The sequence below is a fragment of the Ranitomeya variabilis genome, chromosome 1 (genome assembly GCF_051348905.1).
Source record: "Ranitomeya variabilis isolate aRanVar5 chromosome 1, aRanVar5.hap1, whole genome shotgun sequence".
Classification (NCBI taxonomy): Eukaryota; Metazoa; Chordata; class Amphibia; order Anura; family Dendrobatidae; genus Ranitomeya; species Ranitomeya variabilis.
Genome location: NC_135232.1, coordinates 662562011 through 662579198, shown reverse-complemented (window position 1 = coordinate 662579198; position 17188 = coordinate 662562011). Strand labels below are relative to the sequence as shown.

General features: G+C 42.4%; 1 protein-coding gene across 11 annotated transcripts in view; it reads left to right on the top strand.

Moving 5' to 3' along the window:
• Nucleotides 1-17188, top strand: part of RYR3 (ryanodine receptor 3) — a 978540-nt gene that overhangs the window by 586981 nt on the left and 374371 nt on the right. For all 11 annotated transcript variants that reach the window (XM_077263521.1, XM_077263512.1, XM_077263503.1 and 8 more), the window contains one exon: nucleotides 8263-8403. In XM_077263521.1, the coding sequence (XP_077119636.1) occupies nucleotides 8263-8403 (141 nt within the window). The remainder of the gene's footprint in view (nucleotides 1-8262; nucleotides 8404-17188) is intronic.

Genomic DNA, 17188 nt, shown 5'->3' with positions numbered 1-17188 from the left:
ACGAGTTCATAGACACCTAACATAACTAGGTTATTTTTTACCTAAGTGGTGAAAAAAAATTCCAAACTTTGCTAAAAAAAAAAAAAAATTGCGCCATTTTCCGATACTCGTAGCGTCTCCATTTTTCATGATCTGGGGTCGGTTGAGGGCTTATTTTTTGCGTGCCGAGCTGGCGTTTTTAATTATACCATTTTGGTGCAGATACGTTTTTTTGATCGCCCGTTATTGCATTTTAATGCAATGTCGTGGCAACAAAAAAAACGTAATTCTGGCGTTTCGAATTTTTTTCTCGCTACGCTGTTTAGCGATCAGGTTAATGCTTTTTTTTATTGATAGATCCGTCGATTCTGAACGCGGTGATACCAAATATGTGTAGGTTTGATTTTTTTTTATTGATTTATTTTGATTGGGGCGAAAGGGGGGTGATTTAAACTTTTATATTTTTTTATTTTTTTCACATTTTTTTTAACTTTTTTTTTTTACTTTTGCCATGCTTCAATAGCCTTCATGGGAGGCTAGAAGCAGGCACAGCACGATTGCCTCTGCTACATAGCAGCGATCCGCTGTTCGCTGCTATGTAGCAGAAAATCAGGTGTGCTGTGAGCGCCGACCACAGGGTGGCGCTCACAGCTGCCGGGGATCTGTAACCATAGAGGTCTCAAGGACCTCTATGGTTACAATACTGAAGCATCGCTGACCTCCGATCATGTGACCGGCCGGATGCGGTACTAAATGCCGCTGTCTGCGTTTGACAGCAGCATTTATCTAGTTAATAGGCGCGGGCAGATCGCGATTCTGCTCGCGCCTATTGCGGGCACATGTCAGCTGTTCAAAACAGCTGACATGTCCCGGCTTTGATGCGGGCTCACCGCCGGAGCCCGCATCAAAGAGGGGCTTCTGACCTCGGACGTACTATCCCGTCCGAGGTCAGAAAGGGGTTAAATAAATATCCAATCCAATTGCATCTCTTCTTCTAGGAATTATTTATTTGTTTTTCGGTGGTAGGTGTCATGGAAAATTATAATATCCTGCTTATGGTGATGAATTGTGTGTTTTGCATTTTCTTATGCCAACTTCTTTGATATTTAAACTACGGTTCCAAAGTTTAGGGTCACCCAGACAATTTTGTGTTTTCCATGATAACTCATACTTTTATTAATCAAATGAGTTGCCAAATTAATTGAAAATCTAGTCCAGACATTGACATGGTTCGAAAAAAAGATTTTTATTTGAAATAATAATTTTCGCCTTTCCTTTCGTCAAAGAATGCTCCCTTTGCAGCAATTACAGTATTGCGGAAGTTTTGCATTCTAGCAGTTAATTTGCTGAGGTAATCTGGAGAAATTTCACCCTATGCTTCCAGGAGCCCCTCCCACAAGTTGGTTTGGTTTGATGGGCATTTTTTGCTTACCATACGGTCAAACTGCTCCCACAACAGCTCAATGGGGTTGAGATCTGGTGACTGCACTGGCCACTCCATTACAGATAGAATACCAGCTGCCTGCTTCTTCCCTAAATAGTTCTTGCATAATTTGGAGCTGTGCTTTGGGTCATTGTCCTGTTGTAGGATGAAATTGGCTCCAATCAAGCGCTGTCCACAGGGTATGGTATTGCAAAATGGAGTGATAGCCTTTCTTATTCAAAATCCCTTTTACCTTGTACAAATCTCCCACTTTACCAGCACCAAAGCAACTCCAGACCATCACATTACCTCCACCATGCTTGACAGATGGCATCATGCACTCTTAATAATATTAGCTGGACTCTATTATTAACGCAGGGACCAAAAATATTCAGGTAAATCAGCAGGTTCCCACATATAATTAAAACGTAACTTTTAATAGTTATAATCTAAAAAAAGTGCAGACATATAGTGCCAACAAAGTGCTAGGTGCAAACAAAAAACACAAAAAGACTCAATTAAAAATGTCACCGCCAGAGGATTTATATCCAATATACTTATAGTGCCCAATGTACCACATGCGACACCTTTGGATATATCACTAGCTCAGAGAGCCAATCTCCGTATTCCGTATGTACAGTACTTTACTAAACCTCATCTGCCCTCAATCAGAGGTACCGGCCAGGTACTTGCACAATTACTAAAGGGATGAAAAAATGACCTCTTTTTTTATTTTTTTGTCACGGTCACCTTCCCTATATCACCCCTATTGGCGGTGGCAAGACGGCTGCAGCTTGCTCATAACAAAAAGACCACCTTACAGAATTTGCATCAATAGGTACCCAATGTCATGGCGTACACCCTTTCACGTGCAATATCTCATATAGTTAGGCGGTTTTTATACTCATCTGCCTTCTCGTAATCATGCAGTTCGGGTATTTCATGTGGACTTTTTCGGCGGCTTATGCGTACGCATCCCTCCTTTTATGTCCACCTAAATGAATAGTGCCTCCCAACGCGTATCATCGTTCGGAATCATCAGGGGATTGTGTCACCTTCATATATCAACTGAGCATATCGCTACTGCGGCAATCATTCTGCCCAATTTATGCATACTTCTCACCGGCGTTTTCGAAAAACCTACTTCCGGACGCTGGGAATCCATTTCCGGTCTGTATGTGCACCATAGAATACGGCTCCTGGATCCCTTCTAGGTATCCACACGTCGGCACATCGTGCCGTAACGTCATGTCCGGTGGGCGGCCACATTGGCCTTTGTCACGCCCCTTCTATAGTGATATGCATAGATCGCACTTTGCTCCATTACTATAAGCGGACAGCCAACGGACATAGAAAAACATATATCGTAGCCGTCTGCTCCAATGGGCGGACACCTCCACCTTTGTGCCGCCCCCCCTGTATATGCAGTGTGTGACAACCACACTGCATCTTGCAGAACAGAGCACAAGGAGGCGTGTAACTCTTCAGCCTCCTGTCTTTGATTCGAACAATCAGGGGGAGGAAAAATTTGCCTCCCGAGCCATATAGAGGGCATGTGCAGATAAAACAGCCACTTAAAAAATAAATAAATAATACCCCATGCATCAAGGATTAGAGCTACAGAAATAGATGTCATAGCTCACTCAGAAGATTATGTACACACCTTTAAAAATAATAAGGAACTGAGAAATATATTACAGAAAAAACATGTAACACAGAAAACATGTAATACAGAAAAAATGTATAGAAAAAATGTATAGAAAAAAGCAAATGACACAGCGGACCTTCTATGTTATGAAAGATAGGATAGGGTGCAGCTGCCGGGTACCCTACAACACCCTCTCTGGACTTACTCCTACCTGTCGCGGAGGTTGGCACCCTTTTCCTACGCCGTGGCGCCCCCACTCAACGGCGGCTGCCCCTATTCTCAATGCACCCTATTAATCCCTATCTCTACAAGAAGGAAGAGAAGCTTAGTTGGTCATTCAAACCATGTGGTGTCGTTGTTTGGAGGCGAAATATCCATTTGCTCTCTCTCTGTAGGATACTCTTATCCCAATCGCCTCCTCTCTGGGACTGATGCACTCTGTCAATCCCCATAAAATTGACCATCTTTAGATTACCCTGATGTACTCTATTAATATGATTTGCGACCGGGGTGTCTCTCTTGTTGATGGTATCCCTATGATGTTCACCGACTCTTCTTCGGAATTCTCTCATTGTCTTGCCCACATATTCCACCCCGCATTCACACGTCATCTTATATATAACTCCTCTCGTTTTGCAGTTTATAAAATGATTGATGCGGAAGGTTCTACCTGTTACATTACTCGTGAAGTCCCTACCCTGTCGTATAGCCTGACAGTATTTGCAATTCCCGCATCTATAACATCCCTTAACCTGGTTATCCAACCAGGTGGGTTGAATCTGAGGGGACGGGGGGGTAAAATGGCTGTGGACTACCCTGTCCTTTATGGAGCGGCCTTTTCTAAATGTAATTTGTGGGGCTGGTGTAAGGACCCCTTTAAGGTCTCCGTCCATTTGCAGGATCGGCCAGTGTCTTTTAATGATTTCACGTAAATCTCTTGACCCATTGGTGTATCTGGTGATAAGTCTGACATTATTATCTCCTTCCTTCTTTGTTGTGGGGGTTAGGAGATCTTTCCTTTCCTTTGTGAGGGATGACTTATATGCCTCATTCAGGATTTTGTTAGGGTACCCCCTGTTCTAAAAAACGACCCCTCAGATCATCAGCCTGCTTTCGATATACAACATTGTCAGAGCAGTTCCTCCGTACTCGCAGGTACTGGCCTTTGGGGATACCTCTCTTAAGTGACTCATTTTTAATTGAGTCTTTTTGTGTTTTTTGTTTGCACCTAGCACTTTGTTGGCACTATATGTCTGCACTTTTTTTAGATTATAACTATTAAAAGTTACGTTTTAATTATATTTGGGAACCTGCTTATTTACCATCATGCACTCTTCCAGCCTCTTTTCAGTTGTTCTGCATCTCACAAATGTTCTTCTGTGTTATCCAAACACCTCAAACTTCTATTCGTCTGTCCATAACACTATTTTCCAATCTTCCTCTGTCCAATGTCTGTGTTCTTTTGCCCATATTAATCTTTTCCTTTTATTAGCCAGTCTCAGATATGGCTTTTTCTTTGCCACTCTGACCTGAAGGCCAGCATCCCGGAGTCACCTCTTCACTGTAGATGTTGACATTGGCATTTTGCGTGTACTATTTAATGAAGCTGCCAGTTGAGGACCTGTGAGGCATCGATTTCTCAAACTACAGACTCTAATGTACTTGTATTGTTGCTCAGTTGTGCAGTGGGGCCTCCTCTAAAGGGAGTAGTACACACCGTTGTAGGAAATCTTCAGTTTCTTGGCAATTTCTCGCATGGAATAGCCTTCATTTCTAAGAACAAGAATAGACTGTCGAGTTTCACACTTTTTTTCTGGCCATTTTGAGAATTTAATGGAACCAACAAATGTAATGCTCCAGATTCTCAACTAGCTCAAAGCAAGGTCAGGTTTATAGGTTCTTTAATCAGCCAAACTGTTTTCAACAGTGATAACATACTTGCACAAGGGTTTTCAAGGGTATTCTAACCATCCATTAGCCTTCCTACACAGCAAACACAAGGTACCATAAGAACACTGGAGTGATGGTTGTTGGAAAAGTGCCTCTATACACCTATGAAGATATTGCATTACAAACCAGACATTTGCAGCTAGAATAGTCATTTACTACATTAACAATGTATAGAGTGTATTTCTGAATCATTTAATGTTAGCTTCATTGGAAAAAACTGTGCTTTTCTTTCAAAAATGAGGAAAATTCTAAGTGACCCTAAACTTTGGTACGGTAGTGTATAGTCTGAAGTATAGGATTTTTCCATAGAATACATATTCTAATGTTGCAAAACTAAATTATTTACTAGTAACTGTTGATCTTGTAAGCCTTTAAAATGTGCCTAAGGTTTACTTGCTATCCTTTGGTAAATCATAGCTTACGCTTAGTGATAGAACTGAATATTAATAAATTCAGCTTTGTCAAATCTGCAGGTATTTTAAATTCAACTCTTTGTAACATAATTGGAGTAGAGTTGTTATACTGTGAGTCTGTTATATTTTCTTAACCAGATATGGACCAAGTGCCATAACTTTCCGAAACTTTGTTCTGGGCTTTAAGTCTGCGTAAATTTATGAGAGAAAACCAGGGACCCCTGGAAGAAGACATAAGTGGTGTTTTACTACTTCTATCTTCTTTTATTTCAGCTTCATAGCGCTCAGTCAGCACTATGTAGCGAACAGAATCATTGGCACTGACAATTACACAATTCTTGGCTCTCTGCCAGTATAGACCCAAATCAGCTCTGCCAATAAGGTCAGGCACAACGGAGGGCTTTTTTCCCCTGTAACTGTGGCTCCTATGGCTATCCTAGTTACAGTGGAACATATGAACAATGAAAGAAAAATGAATGTTCCACAGAGATTTTTATGATGTCTCATGTGTAAAACATCTGCAAAAATATATAAAGTTCCCATGATAGAAAATACAAAACAAACCTCATTTTCTTTATAAAATATATTTTATATACATAATTAAAAAAAAAGAAAAAGAAACTACAGATATTAGTTATCCATGTGAATATATTAATTAACCTAGAGAATGCAATCAAGAAGGTATTTGTTAGGAAACATTAACAGTAAAAATTATAAACAAAATAACTAAACAAATAGCTTTTTTCTATATTTAAAAGTATAATTATTACACTGTACCCCAAAACAAGTTTGAAAAATAATACAATCTGTCCCTTATAAAACAAAGCCTCATACATTGACGTCAATAAAATTATTAAAAAAAAGTTATGTGGATAAAAGTAGAGGTGAAAATGAAAGAAATAATAAATAAATACATTTTCCAGTCATTAAGGTCTGGTCACAAAGAGGTTATCTGATACAATTTTGACTGCCATTTACTAAGTGTCTGTTACACGCTTCATATGAATCATGCATTTTAGTTCTTAAAATATCTAGTTTGGAATCTGCCTTAAGCTATGTTCACACGTTGCCTTTTTGCTGCATTTTTTACTGCTGCATTTTTTTCTGCAGGCAAAACCTTCTCTCTTGGTAATAAAGTAGCTGCTTACAAAAAGCAGAGTTTGCTTCATTTTTGCTGCTGTTTTGGTACGTTTTTGCTGCGTTATTTTCTGCATTTTTTTCGTTGCGGATTATATGTGTCATTTGTCTACAGTACATCTCTAATAAAGTTAGATTAACCCCTTACCGACATCGGGCATAATAGTACGCTGATGTTGGACTCCCTCCCTTTGATGTGGGCTCCGGCGGTGAGCCCACATCTTTCCCGGTACCTGTCAGCTGTTTTGAACAGCTGACATGTGCCTGCAATAGCCGTGGGAGGAATCGGGATCCAGCTGCGGCTTTTAACCCTTTAAATGCCGCTGTCAAACTCTGACAGCGGCATTTAAATTGCGCTTCCGGCCATTGGGCCGAAAATACGCGCATCGGTGACCCCGTCACGTGAGTGGGGGTCATCGGTTCGTTGGCATGACAACCAGAGGTCTCCTTGTCAGCAATTCAGCTACATAGAAGCAAACTGATCATTGCCTCTATGTATTGAGTTGTGCCAGCTTCTAGTCTCCTATGGAGACTATTGAAGCATGCCGAAAGTAAAAAAAAGTTTTTAAAAATATAAAAAAAATATTAAAGTTCAAATCACCCCCCTTTTGCCCCATTCAAAATAAAACAATAGAAAAAAATCAAACCTACACATATTTGAAATCGCTGTGTTCAGAATTGCCTGATCAATAAAAAAAGGATTAACCTGATCGCTAAGCGGCGTAGCGATAAAAAAGTCAAAACGCCAGAATTACTTTTTTTGGTCGCCATGACATTGCACTAAAATGCAATAACTTGCGATCAAAAGAATGAATCTGAACAAAGGTGGTATCATTAAAAACGTCATCTTGGCATGCAAAAAATAAGCCCTCAACTAACCCGAGATCACAAAAATTGGAGACGCTATGAGTACCGGAAAATTGCTCCATTTTTTCCAACCACTTAGATAAAAAAGGAACCTAGTCATGTTTGGTGTCTATGAACTCAGAATGACCTGAAGAATCATAATGGCAGGTCAGTTTTAGCATTTAGTGAACCTAGCAAAAAAGCTAAATGAAAAACAAGTGTGGGATTGTACTTTTTTTGCAATTTCACCGCACTTGGAATTTTTTTACCATTTTCTAGTACATGACATGGTAAAACCAATGGTGTTGTTCAAAAGTACAACTTGTCCCACAAAAATAAGCCCTTACATGGCCATATTGACTGAAAAATTTTAAAAAGTTATGGCTCTGGGAAGAAGAGGAGCGAAAAACGAAAATGCAAAAATGAAAAAAGCTATGGCGGTGAATGGGTTAATTCACAAAAAAAAAAAAACAGCATGGTTGCATTTTTCTGCATTGTTCTTGTACATTCTCATTGCTTTCTATGGTGAAAAAACGCTGCAAAAGAAATAATTCACATGCTGCCGTTTACACAAATGCAGCAGCCAGGAAAACAATTGTGTGCATGAGATTTCTGAAATCTCAGAGCTTTTGCTGGTTCTGTAAAAAGCTATTTTTAATTTACATTAAAAAAAAAACCAACAATATGGCAACGTGTGAACGTAGCCTTACTGTATGCTGCAAAACCATATAAATAAAATATCTTTAGAGATCTTGCAAAACTACTTTAGAATCTGTAATATTAGAGGAGTAAGAAATAAATCACATTGTCACAAGTGGAAGTAAAATAATTCCCATTATCTGTTACTTTTTCTTTTATCTTTGCAGCTCCTGACAAACCATTATGAGCTGAGCTGGAAATATTATTGTCTCCCTTCTGGATGGGGGAGCTTTGGTTTGGCATCAGAGGAGGAATTACACTTGACTGAGAAGTTGTTCTGGGGGATTTTTGACTCTCTTTCTCATAAGGTATTTCCACTTTCTTATATGCTGGGTAACATTACCTACGGAGGATTTGTACTTGACTTTGTATGTGACTGTGTCATCTACGGCTGCTGTTTATCAACTCCAGACCAAGCCATTTTCCTGTATTAAAATTGCAGCCAAAGATTTTCATTAAATTCACTGAAGCCAAACTGGAAAAAAAAGAGAAAAAAGATTACTTGAAGATTGTTTGAAGCATTAAGGCTTACATTTCTGGCAGTGATAATAGCTAGAGTGGCTTCACTATCCTGGAGGCTATGGTGAACAAAATAGTACGTAAACAATATAAAAAATTGAAAGGTAGCACAAAGCGGTGGGACAAAACATCATCTACGAACATTTCATTGCCTTCATATTTGAGCATTGCAAGCCGTTCTTGCTGCGTAACCATTTTTTCTTCTTGAATTGCTTTCTGCAAACTGATGCATTTTATCCAGTTCTTTAAAAGCGTGTTTGACGCCTAAACAAAATTGCACATTTTTAAAATGTGCATGAAATATGTCATTTTCCGAAGTCTTGTCACAGATGAGTCACCTGCATGTGGCATCTTCATGACAAGATATGACGATGTGGTGGAGTGACAGACATTCTGATGGTGGATCAGAATAACATACATCCTTCGTCCTTGCCCGCTGTGCTCACGATGACTTTGGTGTCCTCCACGTAAATGAAACTGTTAATATTTAATTCCTTTTCATAATGCCCAGTTTTATTGCTGGGATCTTGCTCAGAGACATATTTACTTGAGCTGTGCAGTCCTCAATGGAATTCTCTGGCATGGATCGTTGACAGGAGATAATGAAATCATTATTCTCTATGTTCAGTTATTTTTAAGAAAACAAAAAAAACATAGTTTTCTCCGGTAAGACATCCACCATCTCTTGGAATAATTGAACACGGTTTGGTTGTATGTAGTGAGTCACAGACTGCCTTTAGGCAGAAGATTAGGATAAATTGCTGCTGTAATACCGGAATTTTTACAGCTCCCATAATAACACGGCGACTTCCCTCAGAGGAACACATGGAAATGTATTGGTGCATGATTTCTTTGTTTGTGCTGTGTCTTTATAACAGCATGGAGATCTATATCTCAACTTAGCTTTTTCTATTAATTGTATTATACCCTGATTAAAAAAAATAAAGACTAAGAAGTTACATTGGCATGAAAGAGTTCCAATTTTTTGGGATCACTCTAAAGAAGCACTCCTATGAAGTTGGGTGGTTTTTTTTGCTAAACATGTGTTTGTGTTTGTACTGTAGTGTCAATGTGTTAATATACTCACCTACTGCTGTCTTCTCCAATATCTAGAGCCGCTGTGCGCCTCTTCTGGGGGACGTCACCACACTTTAGACTATCCAGGTCAGACTACACTCTATGCGTGAACCGGATGTCTCTTTTCCAATGTAAGCCTATGGAGATGTGTTCTGACCCTCTATAGATTTACATTATAAAAGTAATTTCTGGGTCACACAAAGCGCAGTGTGAACTGTAAACTCTGAAGACCGGTGTCATCACTGAGAAGTAGAGTAGAAAGACACTGGATCCCCGAGAAGGCAGCAGTAAGCAAGCATGTTATCACAGTGACACTACATCACATGTTTAGGGAGAAAAGTTAATAGGAGGGCTTCTTTAAAGGGGTTGTCTCATGAAAATCCTTTCCTCAAAAGACAACTGCCCTTAGTGCTCACTCCCGTAACCCTCAAAAATCATCTATGTACATGTGTAGCTCCTCGTGGCCAAATGAAACTGTTTCTCCTGGTGAAATTCAATGTATGGATATGCTAGGTCTTGCACATAGGGTTGGTTCTAAGCCAGGTGTAAAGCATTCTTTATGGTGTTTTAAAATTCATTTTTAGAAATATTGAAGAGTGTTGTCTATATCAAGTCATTAAGTCATTTGTATTTAAGCGACATTTATTGCCATTTGTCACACGTTCTTTTTCTACTTTTGTCTGACTAGCATTCTCCATCAGTTCCATTGAGAATAAAAAGAAAGGTGGCGTGCATATGCAGCCACAACTTTATTTCAGTGGGGCATTTTATCTTTTAGATAGGTGATAACTTTTAATTTTGGAAATATCCCTTTAAGATGATTTGCAGTTTGTTGTTCCACCTTTCTATCCACTTACATACATTATAATTTATTTTTTAGAGCACCATTGAGTCCATGTTGCTGAACATGTGTAAAGGGGTTACATACAAAATACAAATTTGAATTAAAATGAATAAACTTACAATGACAGACTGGTACAGAATAGAGAGGGTCTTGCCTTTGTGGGCTTACAGTCTGCAAGCTAATGGGCAAGGAGGCAGTAGGTTGGGGAGGTTGCAGCAGCTGCGGTGGTGGTGTGATGGCAGTGGGGTCATTGCAGGCTGTAAGCTTTTTTTGGAAAGCCTAGTTTTCAAGTTCTATCTAAAAGTTCTGAATGTCGGGGAAATTGGACCGATTGAGGCACAGAATTCCAGAGGGTAGACTCAGGAAAAGTCTTCAAGGTGAATGGGTGAGGAATGCATGAGTGTGGCTGAGAGAAGAAGGTCTTAGAAGATATATGGAGACAGACTATGGAACAGCTTCGTAGGTTATTATTAGCAGTTTAACCTGGATATGTTGGGGAAATGGGAGCCAAGATAGAGATTTACAGAGGGGAGAAGCGGAGGAGTAGCTAGGAGGAGGTAGATTAGTCAGGCAGCAAAGTTCAGGATGGACCGGAGAGGTGTGAGACTGCTAGCTAGGAGGTCACAGGTAAGGGTACCGTCACACAGTGCAATTTTGATCGCTACGACGGCACGATTCGTGACGTTCCAGCGATGCATTTACGATATCGCTGTGTCTGACACGCTACTGCGATCCGGATCCCCGCTGAGAATCGTACGTCGTAGCAGATCGTTTGAAACTTTCTTTCGTCGTCTAGTGTCCCGCTGTGGCGGCATGATTGCATTGTGTGACACAGGTTGTATACGATGTGCGCACAGTAACCAACGGCTTCTACATCGCAAATACGTCATGAAATTATCGCTCCAGCGCCGTGTATTGCAACGTGTGACCGCAGTATACGACGCTGGAGCGATACTTATACGACGCTGCAACGTCACGAATCGTGCCGTCGTAGCGATGAAAATGGCACTGTGTGATGGTACCCTAAGGATATTGCGGGAGATCATCAGTGTGTGCACTAACATTTTAGTAGAGTCTGGGTTGAGGAAAAGACGTATTCTGGAAACATTTTTGAGTTGGAGGTGGCAGGAGGTGACAAGAGTTTGAATGTGTGGTATGTTGAACAGGGCAGAGTCGATTGTTACTCCGATTCTCTGGACTTCAAAAAAGGGGAAAGCGAGATGTAATTTATTGTGATACATAGATCGGGTAGGGACGTTCGGTGAGATGAAGGAAAAATGAGGCGATCCCTTTTGTCCACATTGCACCTTAGGAAGCAAGAGGAGAAGGGGAGGATAGACACTCTGGGATTCTGCACAGCAGAGAGGTGGGCTGGGCAAGAAAGGTAGATCTGAGTATCATCAGTGTTTAGGTGGTACTGGAATCCATGGGACATGCATATATGCAAGAGGTTTTTCTTATTTACAGTTGTGGCCAAAAGTATTGACACCCCTGCAATTCTGTCAGATAATACTCAGTTTCTTCCTGAAAATTATTGCAAACACAAAGTCTTTGTTATTATTATCTTCATTTAATTTGTCTTAAAGGGACTCTGTCACCTGAATTTGGAGGGAACAATTTTCAGCCATAGGGGCGGGGTTTTCAGGTGTTTGATTCACCCTTTCCTTACTCGCTGGCTGCATGCTGGCTGAAATATTGCATTGAAGTTCATTCTCTGTCCTCCGTAGTACATGCCTGCACAAGGCAATCTTGCCTTACGCAGGCGTGTACTATGGGGGACAGAAAATGAACTTCAATCCAATATTGCAGCCAGCATGCTGCCAGCGGGTAAGGAAAGGGTGAATCAAACACCCGAAAACCCCGCCCCTATGGCTGAAAATTGTTCCCTCCAAATTCAGGTGACAGAGTCCCTTTAAATGAAAAAACACAAAAAGAATTGTCCTAAAGCCAAATTGGATATAATTCCACACCAAACATAAAAAAGGGGGTGGACAAAAGTATTGGCACTGTTCGAAAAATCATGTGATGCTTCTCTAATTTGTGTAATTAACAGCACCTGTAACTTACCTGTGGCACCTAACAGGTCTTGGCAGTAACTAAATCACACTTGCAGCCAGTTGACATGGATTAAAGTTGACTCAACCTCTGTCCTGTGTCCTTGTGTGTACCACATTGAGCATGGAGAAAAGAAAGAAGACCAAAGAACTGTCTGAGGACTTGAGAAACTAAATTGTGAGGAAGCATGAGCAATCTCAAGGCTACAAGTCCATCTCCAAAGACCTGAATGTTCCTGTGTCTACTGTGCGCAGTGTCATCAAGAAGTTTAAAGCCCATGGCACTGTGGCTAACCTCCCTAGATGTGGACGGAAAAGAAAAATTGACAAGAGATTTCAATGCAAGATTGTGAGGATGTTGGATAAAGGACCTCGACTAAGGGTACTGTCACACAGTGCCATTTTCATCGATACGACGGTACGATTTGTGACGTTCTAGCGATATCGTTACGATATCGCAGTGTCTGACACGCAGCAGCGATCAGGGACCCTGCTGAGAATCGTACGTCGTAGCAGATCGTTTGGAACTTTCTTTCGTCGCTTGATCACCCGCTGACATCGCTGGATCGTTGTGTGTGACACCGATCCAGCGATGTGTTCGCTTGTAACCAGGGTAAACATCAGGTAACTAAGCGCAGGGCCGCGCTTAGTAACCCGATGTTTACCCTGGTTACCAGAGTAAACGTAAAAAAAACAAACAGTACATACTTACATTCCGGTGTCTGTCCTCCGGCGTCTCAGCTTCTCTGCACTGTGAGCGCCTGCCGGCCGGAAAGCGAGCACAGCGGTGACGCGGTGACGTCACCGCTGTGCTTTCCGGCTATGGTGCTTACACAGTGGAGAGAAGCAGAACGCCGGGGGACAGACACCGGAATGTGAGTATGTACTGTTTGTTTTTTTTACGTTTACGCTGGTAACCAGGGTAAACATCGGGTTACTAAGCGCGGCCCTGCGCTTAGTAACCCGATGTTTACCCTGGTTACCCGGGGACTTCGGCATTGCTCCAGCGCCGTGATTGCACAGTGTGACCGCAGTCTACGACGCTGGAGCGATAATCATACGACGCTGCGACGTCACGAATCGTGCCGTCGTAGCGATCAAAATTGCACTGTGTGACGGTACCCTTACATACAAACAAGTTCAAGCTGCCCTGCAGTCCGAGGGTACAACAGTGTCAACCCGTACTATCTGTCGGCGTCTGAATGAAAAGGGACTGTATGGTAGGAGACCCAGGAAGACCTGTTATGGTTCTCAATGGCAAGAGAACATAGCCCAGCATACATAAGAACTAGCTCTTGGAAGGATGGAAACTAAACTGACCATGAACTAAACCTGCCGCACAACTAACAGTAGCCGGGTAGCGTAGCCTGCGTTTTATCCCTAGACGCCCAGCGCCGGCCGGAGGACTAACTAATCCTGGCAGAGGAAAATACAGTCCTGGCTCACCTCTAGAGAAATTTCCCCGAAAGGCAGACAGAGGCCCCCACATATATTGGCGGTGATTTTAGATGAAAATGACAAACGTAGTATGAAAATAGGTTTAGCAAAATCGAGGTCCGCTTACTAGATAGCAGGAAGACAGAAAGGGCACTTTCATGGTCAGCTGAAAACCCTATCAAAACACATCCTGAAATTACTTTAAGACTCTAGTATTAACTCATAACATCAGAGTGGCAATTTCAGATCACAAGAGCTTTCCAGACACAGAAACGAAACTGCAGCTGTGAACTGGAACAAAATGCAAAAAACAAACAAGGACAAAAGTCCACTTAGCTGGGAGTTGTCTAGAAGCAGGAACATGCACAGAAAGGCTTCTGATTACAATGTTGACCGGCATGGAAGTGACAGAGGAGCAAGGTTAAATAGCGACTCCCACATCCTGATGGGAACAGGTGAACAGAGGGGATGATGCACACAAGTTCAATTCCACCAGTGGCCACCGGGGGAGCCCAAAATCCAATTTCACAACAGTACCCCCCCCTCAAGGAGGGGGCACCGAACCCTCACCAGAACCACCAGGGCGATCAGGATGAGCCCTATGAAAGGCACGGACCAGATCGGAGGCATGAACATCAGAGGCAGTCACCCAAGAATTATCCTCCTGACCGTATCCCTTCCATTTGACCAGATACTGGAGTTTCCGTCTGGAAATACGGGAGTCCAAGATTTTTTCCACAACGTACTCCAACTCGCCCTCAACCAACACCGGAGCAGGAGGCTCAACGGAAGGCACAACCGGTACCTCATACCTGCGCAATAATGACCGATGAAAAACATTATGAATAGAAAAAGATGCAGGGAGGTCCAAACGGAAGGACACAGGGTTAAGAATCTCCAATATCTTGTACGGGCCGATGAACCGAGGCTTAAACTTAGGAGAAGAAACCCTCATAGGGACAAAACGAGAAGACAACCACACCAAGTCCCCGACACAAAGCCGAGGACCAACCCGACGCCGGCGGTTGGCAAAAAGCTGAGTCTTCTCCTGGGACAACTTCAAATTGTCCACTACCTGCCCCCAAATCTGATGCAACCTCTCCACCACAGCATCCACTCCAGGACAATCCGAAGATTCCACCTGACCGGAGGAAAATCGAGGATGAAACCCCGAATTACAGAAAAAAGGAGACACCAAGGTGGCAGAGCTGGCCCGATTATTGAGGGCAAACTCCGCTAAAGGCAAAAAAGCAACCCAATCATCCTGATCTGCAGACACAAAACACCTCAAATATGTCTCCAAGGTCTGATTCGTCCGCTCGGTCTGGCCATTAGTCTGAGGATGGAAAGCAGACGAGAAAGACAAATCTATGCCCATCCTAGCACAGAATGCCCGCCAAAATCTAGACACGAATTGGGTTCCTCTGTCAGAAACGATATTCTCCGGAATACCATGCAAACGAACCACATTTTGAAAAAACAGAGGAACCAACTCGGAAGAAGAGGGCAACTTAGGCAGGGGAACCAAATGGACCATCTTAGAGAAACGGTCGCACACCACCCAGATGACAGACATCTTCTGAGAAACAGGAAGATCTGAAATAAAATCCATCGAGATGTGCATCCAAGGCCTCTTCGGGATAGGCAAGGGCAACAACAATCCACTAGCCCGAGAACAACAAGGCTTGGCCCGAGCACAAACGTCACAAGACTGCACAAAGCCTCGTACATCTCGTGACAGGGAAGGCCACCAGAAGGACCTTGCCACCAAATCCCTGGTACCAAAGATTCCAGGATGACCTGCCAACGCAGAAGAATGAACCTCAGAAATGACTTTACTGGTCCAATCATCAGGAACAAACAGTCTACCAGGTGGGCAACGATCAGGTCTATCCGCCTGAAACTCCTGCAAGGCCCGCCGCAGGTCTGGAGAAACGGCAGACAATATCACTCCATCCTTAAGGATACCTGTAGGTTCAGAATTACCAGGGGAGTCAGGCTCAAAACTCCTAGAAAGGGCATCCGCCTTAACATTCTTAGAACCCGGTAGGTATGACACCACAAAATTAAACCGAGAGAAAAACAACGACCAGCGCGCCTGTCTAGGATTCAGGCGTCTGGCGGACTCAAGATAAATTAAATTTTTGTGGTCGGTCAATACCACCACCTGATGTCTAGCCCCCTCAAGCCAATGACGCCACTCCTCAAAAGCCCACTTCATGGCCAAAAGCTCCCGATTCCCAATATCATAATTCCGCTCGGCGGGCGAAAATTTACGAGAAAAAAAAGCACAAGGTTTCATCACGGAGCAGTCGGAACTTCTCTGCGACAAAACCGCCCCAGCTCCGATTTCAGAAGCGTCGACCTCAACCTGAAAAGGAAGAGCAACATCAGGCTGACGCAACACAGGGGCGGAAGAAAAGCGGCGCTTAAGCTCCCGAAAGGCCTCCACAGCAGCAGGGGACCAATCAGCAACATCAGCACCCTTCTTAGTCAAATCAGTCAATGGTTTAACAACATCAGAAAAACCAGCAATAAATCGACGATAAAAGTTAGCAAAGCCCAAAAATTTCTGAAGACTCTTAAGAGAAGAGGGTTGCGTCCAATCACAAATAGCCTGAACCTTGACAGGATCCATCTCGATGGAAGAGGGGGAAAAAATGTATCCCAAGAAGGAAATCTTTTGCACCCCAAAAACGCACTTAGAACCCTTCACACACAAGGAATTAGACCGCAAAACCTGAAAAACCCTCCTGACCTGCTGGACATGAGAGTCCCAGTCATCCGAAAAAATCAGAATATCATCCAGATACACAATCATAAATTTATCCAAATAATCACGGAAAATGTCATGCATAAAGGACTGAAAGACTGAAGGGGCATTTGAAAGGCCAAAAGGCATCACCAAATACTCAAAGTGGCCCTCGGGCGTATTAAATGCGGTTTTCCACTCATCCCCCTGCTTAATTCGCACCAAATTATACGCCCCACGGAGATCTATCTTAGAGAACCACTTGGCCCCCTTTATGCGAGCAAACAAATCAGTCAGCAGTGGCAACGGATATTGATATTTAACCGTGATTTTATTCAAAAGCCGATAATCAATACACGGCCTCAAAGAGCCATCTTTCTTAGACACAAAGAAAAAACCGGCTCCTAAGG